Genomic DNA, 13310 nt, shown 5'->3' with positions numbered 1-13310 from the left:
GCTTCTGTCTTTGTGTGCTCCTGTAAAAATGCTAAATATAATTTAATACCAACAAAAATACACAATTCTTACAGAAAGCTTAATTTATTAGATTCAAATTTATTTAGAATAAGATAGTCTAAAAATAAAGTATGTATGTAAATACTCTTTACAGTAAAACAGCTTATGCTTAAAACATTTTACTGTCAGACTATACAATAAGGAGTAAGTATTGCATTTTTCTCAACAGAGTTAGCTCATTAGATGCTGAAGAGTTAGTTACTAGTGGGAATTATTTTGAGTATTCTAGATCCCATATTTTTCTACCATTGCTCTTGCTTTAGAGATATAGGCATTCATGGCGTCCTCCTTTGATAAACCTGCAAAGGAAAGCAGGAGTCATTATCGTTCCTCATTTGTCACCCTATAAACATGACTACATGATATAAATTTAATTGGTGTAACACCTTTTTTCAGGTTCCATGCCTCCCATTTGGCTTTGCCTTTCAAGTCTAGCATTCCTGGACATTCTGCCAAAAAAAACACATACCTTTGGTTATCATGTAGATTAAGCATAACATTTGCTTGATTACACCAAGATATGGGAAGAAATGTGAAGTATATATAGGAATAGGAATACCAATATTAATATCTCCAATAGTAGCCTGTTTGTAGAATCCATATAGTTCTTTCAGTTCTTCATCAGTTGGTCTTGTTTTTAATTTTTTTACATCTTCTGCTGCACCATCAAAGTCAGCCTGATGAAAGAAAAGGAAGTGTTAGCCTTCTTCTCAAGGGGTGTGCTTGAAGCATTAAGTGTGGCACACGCAGTAGTTTTATTAGATACTCTCAGTTACTCACTTGGGTTTAATGGTAAGTCTAGGCATTTTTCCATGAAAGAAGCTTAATAAAACTGTAAGTTATTAGATAGGGAAGTAGGTCTACTTAGCTGATAGGGTCTGCACTGCTAAAATAAACCTCTCTCCATCTAAACAGTTGGAACCATTACAGACTGTCTACTGGCAGGATATCTATGGATATATTCATGCAAGCAGCCTATGCAATCAATGTAGTATATATGTCTCTCACAGTCACACTGAGGGTATGAAGGCGTTCATTGAACTTTACACCCAGCAGCAATCTCTGAATCCTTTTGGCCCTGACTACATAGTGTTGACTCAAGCAGCAGAGCTCAAATACCCTCTGAGGGGTACTGCCCACTTCCCCCTCCATTTCCACGTCTCTGCTGACAGTGCGGTAGGTGACCAACAGTTGGCACAGACGTACCTCACGGAGATGAGCTGTGCTACTGCCAGGACCACCTTCAACACCCAACTCTCAAACACAGTGGAGCACAAGAGCAAGGTATAAATTTACTCCTTTCATCATCATGCATCCCACATTCACATCAACCCAAGGCTATAGCCACCATTCTCTCTATATATTAGGTCTCCGGCTAGACTTTAGTGCAGAATTTGGAGTCCTGTTTCATGTCCAGGACACTTCAGGGAGAGATTTTGTACAGTGACCACAGACCTGCCAGGTCACTGCACTACTATAACACAAAAAAAGATACAGGCACTTTAATATGCTATATGCTGGTTTCAATAGTTATTTTAGATTTTGGGTTGGATCTGCATTTGCAGAAGCACAGTATATCCTGCAAGATGTGCTGTTACACAGTCTTTTAATATGTACAAAACCAGGCTACAACTTTGTGCTAAATGTATTGAACAACGGTTTCAGCATGAGTGCTGTAGCTCTGTTAAAATAACTGAGACCTGGGCATTACCTCAGCAGCCTGTCCTGTGCTTCTTTAGATCACTTTTTCCTTTCTCTAGTTAGAGAGATTTATTTTTTTTTAATAAGAAAACCTAATGCACATTTGTCTCCTTAATTGATGCCTTTTTCCTTGGCAAGCAACTGTGTTGGGTGGACCAGGTGATAGAAATAAGCAACTACCCATGAGAGCTGGGTTCACTATAGCATTCTGTATTTAAACAGAGAGAAAGTACAAGAGAAAGGTTTAGTCGGTATTTAAATTTAAGAAGGAAAAATGAAAAATAATTCAATTAGATGCTCATGCTTAAGTATCTTTCTACAAAGAAAGGTCCCTTCATGGAATCACGAAACTACACATTCATTGATGTAAGGACACATCAGCTGGTGGCTGCGTTAAGGCAGCAGTAGCAGGTGAAAGAGGGTAAGGGCAGGTAGGTGAGTACACTGCAGCATTCTGTGCACTGCCCAGAAACCTGGCCACCCCCACCAAATGAGTCCCCCCTGGAAATTTAGTTTGGCTAGTGAGTAAACTTCCCAGATAAAATTTTCTGAGGAATTCCCAATTTTTTGTAAAATTTTAAATTACTACTTGAAACCCACAAACAGAAAGCACAAGTCTTCTAAGAACAAAAGTGCTCACCACAGGAGGATGTACACCTGTAACACCAGAGTGGAAACAAGAAGCAGCAAGCAGACAGATATATTTAAAAGGGATATTTTAAAAAAAAATAATCATGATGTATGATTAAAAAGGTGTTCTAGCACAGGAATGCTCCCTGCAAAACAGCAATTAAAAATAAATCTTGAATCATCTTTAAACTGCAGTTATAAATTCACAGAACATTAGATTAGAGGGGCTCGCAATGATAATCTACACCTCTAGTTCCGTCAGTTTATAGCACCCTTAAAAATGCAATGGAAGGAAAGCTCTTTAGACAAAAATCTTCCAACTCAGCAAGAACCTCAGTGTCTGCATAACTGACAAGGAGAAGTTTCCAGGAGATTCCCACCAAGGCCTCCCAGACTCAAATGCCCAGTAGTGGATGCAGGAGTACAGAGAACGACCAGGGTATTAAAACAGTCTTTATCCGTTTTAAGTTTGGGAAATGCTGTTGTTATGTGGAGATATTTTGAATATAATGATCCTTCATTCTTTACTTGGTACAATGCTGAGAATTAGCCAGATTCCAAGCGCCGTTTGTCTGCTTGAAGCTCGGAAACTTGATCATTTGCTAAAGTATAAAATTTGGCAGAGCTACTGCGTTAAATTCTAAATCAAATTACTTCCAAATTATATTCTTAAATCTAAAACTTTATAGCCTGAAAATCCTTAACTATGCTTATGCAGTTTGCTCCTGTTTTAATAAAAATAATTCTCAATATTAATAAAATGCAACTATACCATAGAATCATGGAAAAACATGAAGCTTTAAGTCCAACTTTTTGTGTCTGATTTCTCTTAAGAACAACTGAACACTGTGGATTTTTTTTTTAAACAACCAAATATTTGGGAGCACTACAAGACAAATACAGGATTTTTCTAGAATTCAAACCCAAAACGCCCAGAATGTGTTATGCATAATTTAGATAAACCAAAATCATGTGCTCCAGACTACAAATAAAGGTGACTAAATAATGTTGAAATGACCTTACAGCATTTCTTCTCAGCATTTTTTTTTTGTTTCCATGTACTCTATTGTTTATTTAAAAGCAAAAAACCAAAAAACCAAAACAAACCCAGCATGCTACCAGGAATTAAACCGATCATTAAAACTATTTTAACTGAAGTAACTGGATCTAGTCAGCTTGGATCTTTTGCTTCTTTGTTCTGGATAAAGAAAATGTTAATATTTTCTTCTACATAATTTAATATCAGAAATATGAAACCTGATTATTTGTTTTCCTGGAAGGCGAGAAAACTGGAGTACAGACTTTCTCACCTCAGCTGAAAGAGTAAATTGTTAAACATTTCATAAAGTGTCTTCTCTCCCAATTCATCAAAGAGTTGAAGTAACATTTGAAGGGCTTGTTTGGTTCTGTTTTAAACACAAACTAAAATCTTCACTCTGAGTTGCAGCAAAAGTGAGTTTAAAAAAAAAGTGGTCTATATGACAATAAGCTTGACCTTTCAGGCAGAAGTTGCAGTAATACACAATTACTGCACAAATTACATACATACTGTATGAGCAGACCCTGTTCTTTGCATCGGTGTCAAATGCAGCTTTTCTGATGGCTGCAAGCTCTTGGAGTCCACACCACCTTTCTCCTCTCTGTTTGCAGAACTCAAGTGCTCTTGAATAGGGCTCCCAAATACTTTAATGATACCGACAGTAATCGTTGCCTGATGTTCCCCTTAGAAGCCTGACAAAGTACAAATTCCACAGGTTGTACCCTATAAATAGTCACACTGGTATAAGTAAATAAATCTTGGAAAGTCTATGGAGGGCCCCATTTAAAAAGCAGACATATTAGCAGCTTAGTGATTTAAATTAAATAATAATAAAAGCAAACATTTCCCAAAAACCACTTCAGGCATCATTAAAGCATCTAGTTGTTATCCACTAACTAAGCATAAGGATTGCCTCTGTTCTTTCCATAACTGTAACTTACCTCTGATCATCTTTTGCTTATTAATGGGAAGGACCCCTAACACAGGAAAGAAACTCAAGAAGGGGACACGACACTTAATAGCAAGCACTTTGCAGGACTGTATGAGGGTTAGGAAGTATGCAATAGCATGCAGAGAGTCCTCAACCTTCACAGTATGCCATGGCCTTTTTGTAAAGTTATGCTAATATTGAGAGGCGTTTTCTAACTTGTATAGGGTGGCACTTTGTAGTCTGAAAGCAAGGGTGTATTCCCCCGGCCCCCCCCCCCCCCCCCCCCCCCACAAAAAAAAAAAAAAAAGGCAACCAAACATTTTGAAATTATCTTAAGGTAATAAGCTCTGTGGAGCAGAGCAGGAGCTGTGCCTTCTGACAGGTCTGAACAACAAATACTTCTGGCAATTTAGCTAAAGAAAATAATTTCAGTTTGATTTAATGTTTGAAATTAGCGACAGTGACAGTAATATTGGTGTAGATTCAGTACTTATTGATAAGAACTTCAGATACATACATTCACGAATGGATGGTTTTGCTGTCTTGCTGGTGGTGAAATATCTCAATGTATAGGTCATGGGAGACAGTTTTAGTATTTGCCACAAAGTGAAAGTCAATTAATTTCTGTTCTTCTAAAACCTTTAAATTGTGGATGTTAAAAGGAAATAGTTAAATATAGAAAAAATTTATGAACGTAATTATACAAGAATAGAAATCTTTATATTTCAGGTCAAATCAGTAAACGATAAACCTTTAGAAACCTTTTCTCAGCTGGCCAAGTTTTCATGATGCTCGGAGTAGCACGATCTGATCCCTAAGGAATCCCTGCTGCAAAACCTTTGTAACCATGGCTGCACTGCCACGGTTGCAATAGCTGTGGCTACAGACAGGTATTTCAGATATTTTAATTTCTTTTTTAAATACTGAATCTGCTGAATAGCGATTAGGTAAAGAACAGTACAAAGAAACTCCCGATAATGACTCTGTAAGCTTTGGCATTAGAATTTCATTGGACTATGAAGTTTACAGCACGAGCTGTAACAGTATTTCTCTTAGGGTCAGTTCTTAGGGTAATGTGAAAACTGGATATTCTTTACATCTACTTGTTCTTGATACCATAGAAGAAAAATCTGTACAAACAAGAAAACTCTTATCTCAAATTTGATTAGAGAACTCGATTCTTCCGCGAGAAATGATAGCTTTGATAGCTTAGGTGCAAACAAAAATATTTTGAATTGTGCATCATTTAATACTTGGCTTATGCTAGATGGTCAAAAGAGAAATATATTTGGCCATTAAAAAAAAAACCAAACACCAGCGCTTTAGTTATTAATCACAGTCCACAGTTCATGTGTACTTCTAGTAAGCAACATAATAGAAGACACGTCTACATATGCACTAACAAAAGTATTTTTAACAGCTGTATAGCATTTATTGTGGAGGTGCGCTCAATGAGGGGAAAAAAAATCAGCAATGCAACTAACGTCTCACTGAATTAAAAATAGCATCCAAAAGAAACTGGAACTGTGTAACTTTGAGACTACTAAAAGTGACACTCACGCAGCTGGTATGGGTGTATAAAAGGGATGTATGTTTGCTTATGAAGATAAATGTGACGGCCCACCATCCTTAACATTTCTTTTACAGGTAAAAATTTAATTAAAATAAATATTTCATTCTTAATCCAAACACCAGTAGCTGTGACATACTTGACTAGACCTATCGCTGACCCCTACTTCACAGATATCTCTTGGTATTATCCATACACATACAAACAAAAGCAGCATTCATGCTCTGTTAACAGTAAGATTATGAAGTGGTATCAATAATAAAACATAACTGAGTTGCCACAATTGATTAAAGTTTAAATGAGTTTTATCTTCAACTTTATACTGTGGCCAATATTGCATGTGAGCCTCTGCCAGCACTGACATACAAGGACTACTCAAGTCAGTGAAAATCTTCCACATGCCTTGAATTGTTTTCTGATCTCAACTTCAGAATAAGAATGAACTGGTAGTTTTGTTAGACTTGGACAGACAAAAGAGAACTCAAATAAATTAAGGAAGGAAACCATTAAGTTAACAAGCTTCTTATCTTCATAGACTTTTATTATATTTAGACCTATAGGCAAATATCACAAGACACTGTTTTAAGGATATGCATTTGCGTATTTTACACAGCAAGAAATATAAATAAATGAAGTTTAAATACTAAACACTTCTTTCTTCATCTCCATCTAGCCAATCACTGTGCACAAACTGTTGATTAGGATTTGCTTGCTTATAGAGCATGCTTAGGAGAAGCCTATAAAAATATAATACCCTTTTAATCATGTGCCAATATAATTCCCTTTAACACCTCAAATTAAAAGCATAAGTGTATACACAGACATAGACATACATGTACACAGATGCATTAAAGATAAATGCACAAATTATCAGACTATTTTTATATACTCCCTTTTTGCAAAGAAAAAAGGTTGAATTCTTCACTTACAGCAGAATATTTTACCAGTTTGAAAAACTTACAAATCTTTTACAGCCTCCCTGATGAAAACATTATATTTCATTTTTTCATCACTCCCATACAGCTTGATTCAGTTCATTTTTATGGGTATGGACGGTAGCTGTCAACCAAAGCGACAGTGAATAGAAAAGCTCTATAATGTGTAATGCAGAATGTGGACGATACTGTAATATTTCAACCACTGATTTTTGAGTGAAATTGTGTACAGCAAAGGCATATCATACTGCACTCAGCTCTTTCTAATAGTGATTTATGGCTCACTGCTTAAACATCACACTAATGAATATATTTGCTAGAGTGAATTCAAGGCAGAATAAAACAAACTATAATTTCAGTGACCACAAATTAAACAAAGGTGGTCTTATGTTTGGGATTTGGCAATTCTGACCCACTGAAGAAATAGGATTCCTCCTCTTAGCTGTAAAGCACCACAATGAAACCTCTGTGCCATTCGACATAATTGCAGCTCAGAAGAAAATTGCTAAGCTACTGGCAATACACTCCCTGCATCTAGGTCAGAGCATTATGCTGCTCACTCTGCAAAACACGCACATTACCCAAGCTGAGACAGACATTATAATGAGACCGGGATAAAAGGGTTTGCAAATCCTGAAGTGAAAGGGATAACAGAAAGCCTAATGAAGAAAAACAGCCTAATCCATCAGGGCATGGGCAAGACAAGGGAAGTATGCATAGTTTGCTACAAAGGTAGGAGGCTAAAAGCCAGCAATGAAGATAATTTCCTCAAGAACTATTTAAATCTATAGTCATAGAGAAGATAGAAGGAAGGTCTTTCTAGCCAGAAGGTAGAAAGTAGAAGCTTTCCTACCAAAACACAAGCTCATCAAAATTTACCACTCCAAAGATGCACACACCCTAAAAAAATATGCACAACTCCCTTAAAAATTATTCATGCTTCCCAAATGCCCACATACCACTGCTTCAGCGTTAGAAGATTCCCTCCTCCTTTTATGGCTCCAGGTAACTAGCTAGATCCTAAAACAATAACTATGTACCTACCTTTCAGTGCACAATCCAGTCCTAGCAAACTCAGATGCACATGTGAAGAAAAATAATTCACGCATGCTCTAAACAGGCGAGGCTCCAAAAAATTACCCGACCTATGAGTAGTTCAAAATCAGCAGCACGTCTCTCACCCTCCACTTGTGAAAAGTAATGTTTTAACGCACAAAGGCTTGGGCAAATTTCCCGTGCTGCAAGGTAACCTCGTTTTTGCAATAATAATCCTTATGCTGAAGAAATACCGCTGTCCCTGACATGGCATTTCACAGACAGACAGCGCGTCCCTCCCTCCCTCTCCTCTCCCTGCGCCTCTGTCTCACCAGATGCAGAACTGCTTACCTGGAGGGTCATGATGCTGCGAGGACGCCTAGGGAAAGGCCTCGCTCCCTCCCCGGCGGTGACGCGGCGCCTCTGCCTCTTGGCCCCCGCGGCGGGGACGCGGGGACGGGGCCGAGCTCCGCGGAGGGCGTTGGGCTGGGTGCGAGTGGCCGCAGCCCGCCCGCCACGCCGGCGCAGGACACGGCGGCTCGCTCCCGCTGCGCCGCTCGGGACCTGCGGGGACGGCTGGCGGCTGAGCGCCAGCGGAGGGGCGGTGGCGAGGGCACTAAGCCCACACTAGGTTCCTCAGAAAGCCTGAGCTCGTTTCCATATCCCTGAGGATTAGGCCACCAGCCTGAGAGCAGAGATACAGCGAGATTTCCAAGCCGTTTCTTTGAAAAAGGAATTTCTTGAGTGATCTGAGCAGCAACCAGCCCCGTTCCTGCTACTGTTCCCGCTGCCGCAGCCCCTGCCTGTGCCCGTGCCCAGCCCGGGACCTCGCAGCCTCTGGAAAACACGCGGCTCATCCCGGCGATACCACACACAAGCAGTTGCACACGCAAAATACCTTGAGAATGCTGGTTTTTTTACTTTGCTCTACTAAATATAGAATTAAAAAAAAATATATTAATTTACAACTAGCCTACAACTGTAACCGTTAAAGGAAAAAAATCATCCCTGCTTATCTATCAATGAATAAATTATTTATATTGACGCCTCTATACATTTATATTCATCATTCCTTGAGGCCATTCATTGAGGTTTAATCACATTACGATATGCTTCAGCATTTTTAAATCCACTAAATTCCACAAACCCAGGTAAAGAAAGCCTTTCCCCTCAGCTTAAGTCCAGATTAAGACAGGACTCAATTTCAGTAAATCAAAGATTTTAAAAAACATTTGAACACAACTCCATCAACTCTTGTCTCCAGCACCATGGCGTGACGATGCTCCGCTCTCAGGTGCGGGAGGCTGCGTGCGAGCACGCCGCGCACCAACGCGAATATAGAAACTGCACGAGTTTGTTTTAATGGCTCGTGACAGACTGTGGGGAACACCGAATGTAACCAGCTCTTACCCGTCATCTTATTGTGAGTTACAGACTACGATGCATGCACACAATACATCGCATATTAAACGGCAGTGAGAGAAACCCCTGTTGACGTGGCCATGACTTCATCACAGCACGCACGACAAAGCAGACCCGCTCTCGCCTATAAAGCGCCTGTGGCAGCGCTGAGCATGAGGAACCGCCGAGCGCAGCCCTCCAGCACTGGCGGGGGTCCCCGCTGCCTCCCCTGGGGCGGCACCGCTCCGCGCCGCCGCGGGTCGCTGGCACGGCGGGCGCGCAGCTCCTCGGGGAGCCCTGCCCGCCCCACGCCCACCGCCCCAGCCGGCCGAGGAACCCCTCCCGCCCCCCTCCCTGCCCCTCCTCCGGGCGGGCGCAGGCGGGGGCGGCGGGGAGAGAGGCGGGCCGGGGGGCGGAGCGGGGCCGCGCCGGGGCGCTGCGGCCTGCGCACGGGGAGCGGGGCGGCTTGCGGAGGCCGCGGCGGAGGTAGGGCTCGCCCGAGGGCGGCGAGGGCCCGGGCCCTGCTGCGGCCGGGCGGGGTGGGGAAGGCCGGGCCGCTCCCGCGGCGCTGCGGGCTCGGCCTGGCCGGCGGGCGGCGATCCTGAGGCGGCGGCGGGGCCGCGCGGGGCCCCCGCCTCAGCCGCCCGCGGGTTTGCAGCACGTTCCGCTGGAGCCGCGTTTCCACCCGCGTTCCCGCGTCGCGGGGCCGGAGCCGGCCGAGGGCGCGGGGCTGCGGCTCCGGGGGGCGGTGGCGGCGGCGGCGCTTCCCCGCGCCTCCCTTCCGCCGGAAGCGAGCGGGTCCTGGCCGCCGGGCGGCGTGGGGGAGCCGAGGGCTTTTTTTTTGGCCTCGTTGCTTTTATTTCCTGTTCCTGCATGCTTGTGTTCCTCAGTGGTGCCCACCCAGTCTTTCAGTTGTGAAATGTCCCTTGTTTTGCTACTTTCTCGTATACAGGTCCGTTGCTGACTTTGCTTGACGCCCCCTGTAAAAGGTCGTCAGAGCATCCCTAACAGAAAGATTTTAACTACGATAACCCAGAGCTGTTTTTTTAAAATTATTTCTTTTAAACCTATCGTAAGCTTTCATTCCCAGCTCAGTCACATGTAAGATTTATAGTGGTCATTTCTACTCTTTAGTCATTTCTACTTTATGCTTGTTGCTACTGTGATGATATGCAACAGGGATCAGATAACTGCATGGATGATAGCTCCATAAAGGAGGAAGAAAACAAGCCGGCAGATCTTCCATCTTGCACCCCTGCTGCAGCCATTCTGGGTGCTTCAGAGCAGAGGGGAATGGCAGCCCTGCGCTCCCCAGTTCCCAGTGTCGAGGCACAGCTGGGCTGGATGGCCCATCACCTGGGTGGCCTGCAGGGCATTTCACAGGTTCTTCTGACAGTGCTGAGGAGAACACAGTGCTTTGTTGTATTCTGAAATATTTAATTCAGTTTTACTGTTCCCTGAAAACTACCTCTGTGGTTTTGACTCACGTTGGGGGTAAGAGCTTCACAGTTCGCATTGCATTGATACAGCTCTGTCCGAGGCATTTCCCCTACTGGCTTCTGGAGGAGGGTTTAACTGAGGGAAAATACCTCCAGACAGATGTTGCTTTATGTCAGTACGTACTGTTGGGAGAATTTCAGTGAAGATGGAGTTTGGCTTAGTTTTTTGTATCCAGGTAGCTTACTACCAGTACACAGAGAACTGATACGACTAGCAACCTGGTAACCTGTGAATACCTAAAGGCTGTCACTCAGGAGATGTACATAAATGTTATCCATGTGCGTACTTGGGTAGGAAACCTAGAAGAGAGCCACATCATATTTCTCCTGGTCTGAAACCTGAGCTGCTCTTATTCTGTAAGCTTGGCTGTGCAACAAGGATGATACTACTAGTTTAGCAAGGAGATGGTGAATAGTAACCCAAGCAGGGTTACGGGGACTCTGCTGGGGTACCAGGGGCTGTAATCAGGCCTGCCTTCATGTCTTCACTGTTACTCTGGACTAGATCAATCAGAGCTAGAACAGTTACACTTTCTCCGCTCCCATTTAATTTCTCATTGCTAAATGCATGCTCTAGGTGACACAAGACCCCTTCTGAACTTTCTGGAGGCACCAAAAGCATAAATTAATAGAGTCTGCAAATTCTATCATACCTTCTAAATGCAGACACACACAGACATGGATTATAGAATGAAAAGGGAAATTAAAGTTTAAAAAATTCTAAATAAATTCAGGAACTTGGAGCTTGTTTAATGTTGTGATTCTGATTTTATTCACATCAAGCTGTGCAATAGTAAAAATTGAGTGGTCCTTCACCTTGTGGCTCTGGGGGTTTTTTTTGTGTTGTTTTTTTATTCAGAAGGGTCTCTTGCCACTGCTTTGCCATCCAGTCTGCTGGGCTTCTTTATCTAAAAAAAAAAGAAAAAAAGGCAGCACAGCACTCGCCTTGCGGAAGATGCGTGAAGGGTAAGCACTGAGCTAATGTGAGGAGGGTGACAGTTGCCAGTATCACTTCGAGGTGCGATGTTTCTCTTCTACATTCCCAAGAGAAGCTCTGGTAATGATGTACACAGCAAACAGTACAGCATTTGAACTAATGTTTACCTCCTGCTTCCCTTCACAGTGGCAAAACACAAAAGAACCTCAGGATGTCTGTAATTCAGCAAGGGACGGCAACACTTCGTAAAGCAAAGAAAGTCACTGTAAAAACATGTCTAGATAACCCCTTTGTTTTTCAGTGGAAAACCATAGATGGAGAAGATATGCATTTTATACTACAGACCTTAGAAGAAAGGATTAAACATATTGGACTTAAAAAGATTGAGACTCCAAGAAATAAAAAACGTTCCCCTACAAAAAAACAAATGGAAAGAAAGCGTGATGCTAGCACCAACGAACTCCCTAAAGAAGAGGAAACAGAAGGCCATCGACAAAAAACAGGGTGGACTGACATAAGTATCAGAAGACAGCTTGCTATTGGAGTTAATGAAGTTACAAAAGCATTGGAAAAAAATGAACTACTTCTCTTGCTGGTGTGCAAGTCTGCAAAACCTGCCATGATCACATCGCATCTTATTCAGCTGAGCGCAAGTCGAGCCACACCAGCAGGCCAGGTTCCCCGCCTCAGTGAAACCGTTGCACCACTGCTTGGCTTAACATCTGTTTTAGCACTGGGCTTTAAAAAGCAGTCTGATAAATTTACCCAAGCAATAGAAGCTATAATTCCAAAGGTACCAGCTTTGGAAGTGCCGTGGTTTCAGTACAGAACTGAAGAATCTGTGGCTTATGCGCATACAGATTCTTCAGAAAACCAGGAACCTGAGCAGCTTGCAGAGGTGCTGGGGGACGAGCTCTCAAGCCAGAAGCGGAAGCGTATGGAAAGCAATTGGCTCGATCTTTCCAATGTAATTTTGCAGCCTTTGAAAATCAAGAAACTTGTTCCAAATCCAAACAAGATAAAGAAACCACTTCGCAAAAAGAAAAAAGCTTTTTCAGCATGACTGATTTTAGTTTGGTTCTTCATATTAAAATTATCTTTTTTTTTTAATGCAGTGTGGAGTACGGCTTTAACTGCACTACTTTGTTAGGCTTTACAGTGTAAAGCACTTGAATACAAGGTGAAAGTTATGTTATGTTGCACTCAGTTGCGGTACTTTCTGCTGTAATAAAGAATACTGCTCCAACTTGTGTGTGAGTCTTTACCTGGGGGTAAATATTTCATCTGCACCTGGAGATCAGAGTTAGAACGAGGAATGAATAGGCTGAAGTAATTTAAGACATAATAAGTACATCTTTGGACTAAATGCAAAGCATTAAACAAACTTTGTATTTTTATACAGATGAACATGCTTCAAGCAAAATGGATTTGAGTTAAGTATAATTATTCAAACAAATCAATACCAAAAGTGAAAGTTTATTTAAACAAAGGTCCGTGCCAGTATAACTCTTTTAAAGCTGGTTCAATGCTTGTTTCAGGTAAACAGCTGTAACACCACAGGCAGACTTCCCT

At 42.0% G+C, this 13310-nt stretch overlaps 2 protein-coding genes across 3 annotated transcripts; one reads left to right on the top strand and one right to left on the bottom strand.

The window, feature by feature from the left end:
* Positions 1-79: 79 nt before the first annotated feature.
* Positions 80-9745, bottom strand: ACBD7 (acyl-CoA binding domain containing 7). The gene is made up of 5 exons (XM_075082753.1): positions 8430-9745; positions 8253-8391; positions 620-737; positions 447-509; positions 80-359 (listed from the first exon to the last, which is right to left on the bottom strand). Exons 1-5 carry the CDS (start codon positions 8756-8758, stop codon positions 286-288), a joined length of 723 nt encoding a protein of 240 aa, XP_074938854.1. The 5' UTR covers positions 8759-9745; the 3' UTR covers positions 80-285.
* RPP38 (ribonuclease P/MRP subunit p38) lies at positions 9683-12984 on the top strand. 2 transcript variants are annotated; one of them, XM_075082752.1, is made up of 2 exons: positions 9683-9788; positions 11925-12984. In XM_075082752.1, exon 2 carries the CDS (start codon positions 11950-11952, stop codon positions 12799-12801), a length of 852 nt encoding a protein of 283 aa, XP_074938853.1. In that variant the 5' UTR covers positions 9683-9788; positions 11925-11949; the 3' UTR covers positions 12802-12984. The 2 variants fall into 2 exon arrangements, with proteins under 2 accessions (XP_074938853.1, XP_074938851.1); XM_075082750.1 differs by lacking the exon at positions 9683-9788 and adding an exon at positions 10200-10254.
* The last annotated feature ends 326 nt before the right edge of the window (positions 12985-13310 follow it).

This window comes from Phalacrocorax aristotelis, chromosome 2, assembly GCF_949628215.1.
Source record: "Phalacrocorax aristotelis chromosome 2, bGulAri2.1, whole genome shotgun sequence".
Lineage (NCBI taxonomy): Eukaryota > Metazoa > Chordata > Aves > Suliformes > Phalacrocoracidae > Phalacrocorax > Phalacrocorax aristotelis.
The sequence above is the reverse complement of the archived record's forward strand: the minus strand, read 5'-3'. Positions and strand labels throughout refer to the sequence as shown.

Coding starts and splice junctions, on each gene's coding strand:
- ACBD7 (XM_075082753.1), bottom strand. CDS start 8,758: ATGAGCCGCGTGTTTTCCAGAGGCTGCGAGGTCCCGGGCTGGGCACGG. Junction 8,392..8,429: donor CGGGAGCGAGCCGCCGTGTC/CTGCGCCGGCGT, acceptor GGCCACTCGCAC/CCAGCCCAACGCCCTCCGCG. Junction 360..446: donor GGCATGGAACCTGAAAAAAG/GTGTTACACCAA, acceptor TTTCCTTTGCAG/GTTTATCAAAGGAGGACGCC.
- RPP38 (XM_075082752.1), top strand. CDS start 11,950: ATGTCTGTAATTCAGCAAGGGACGGCAACACTTCGTAAAGCAAAGAAA.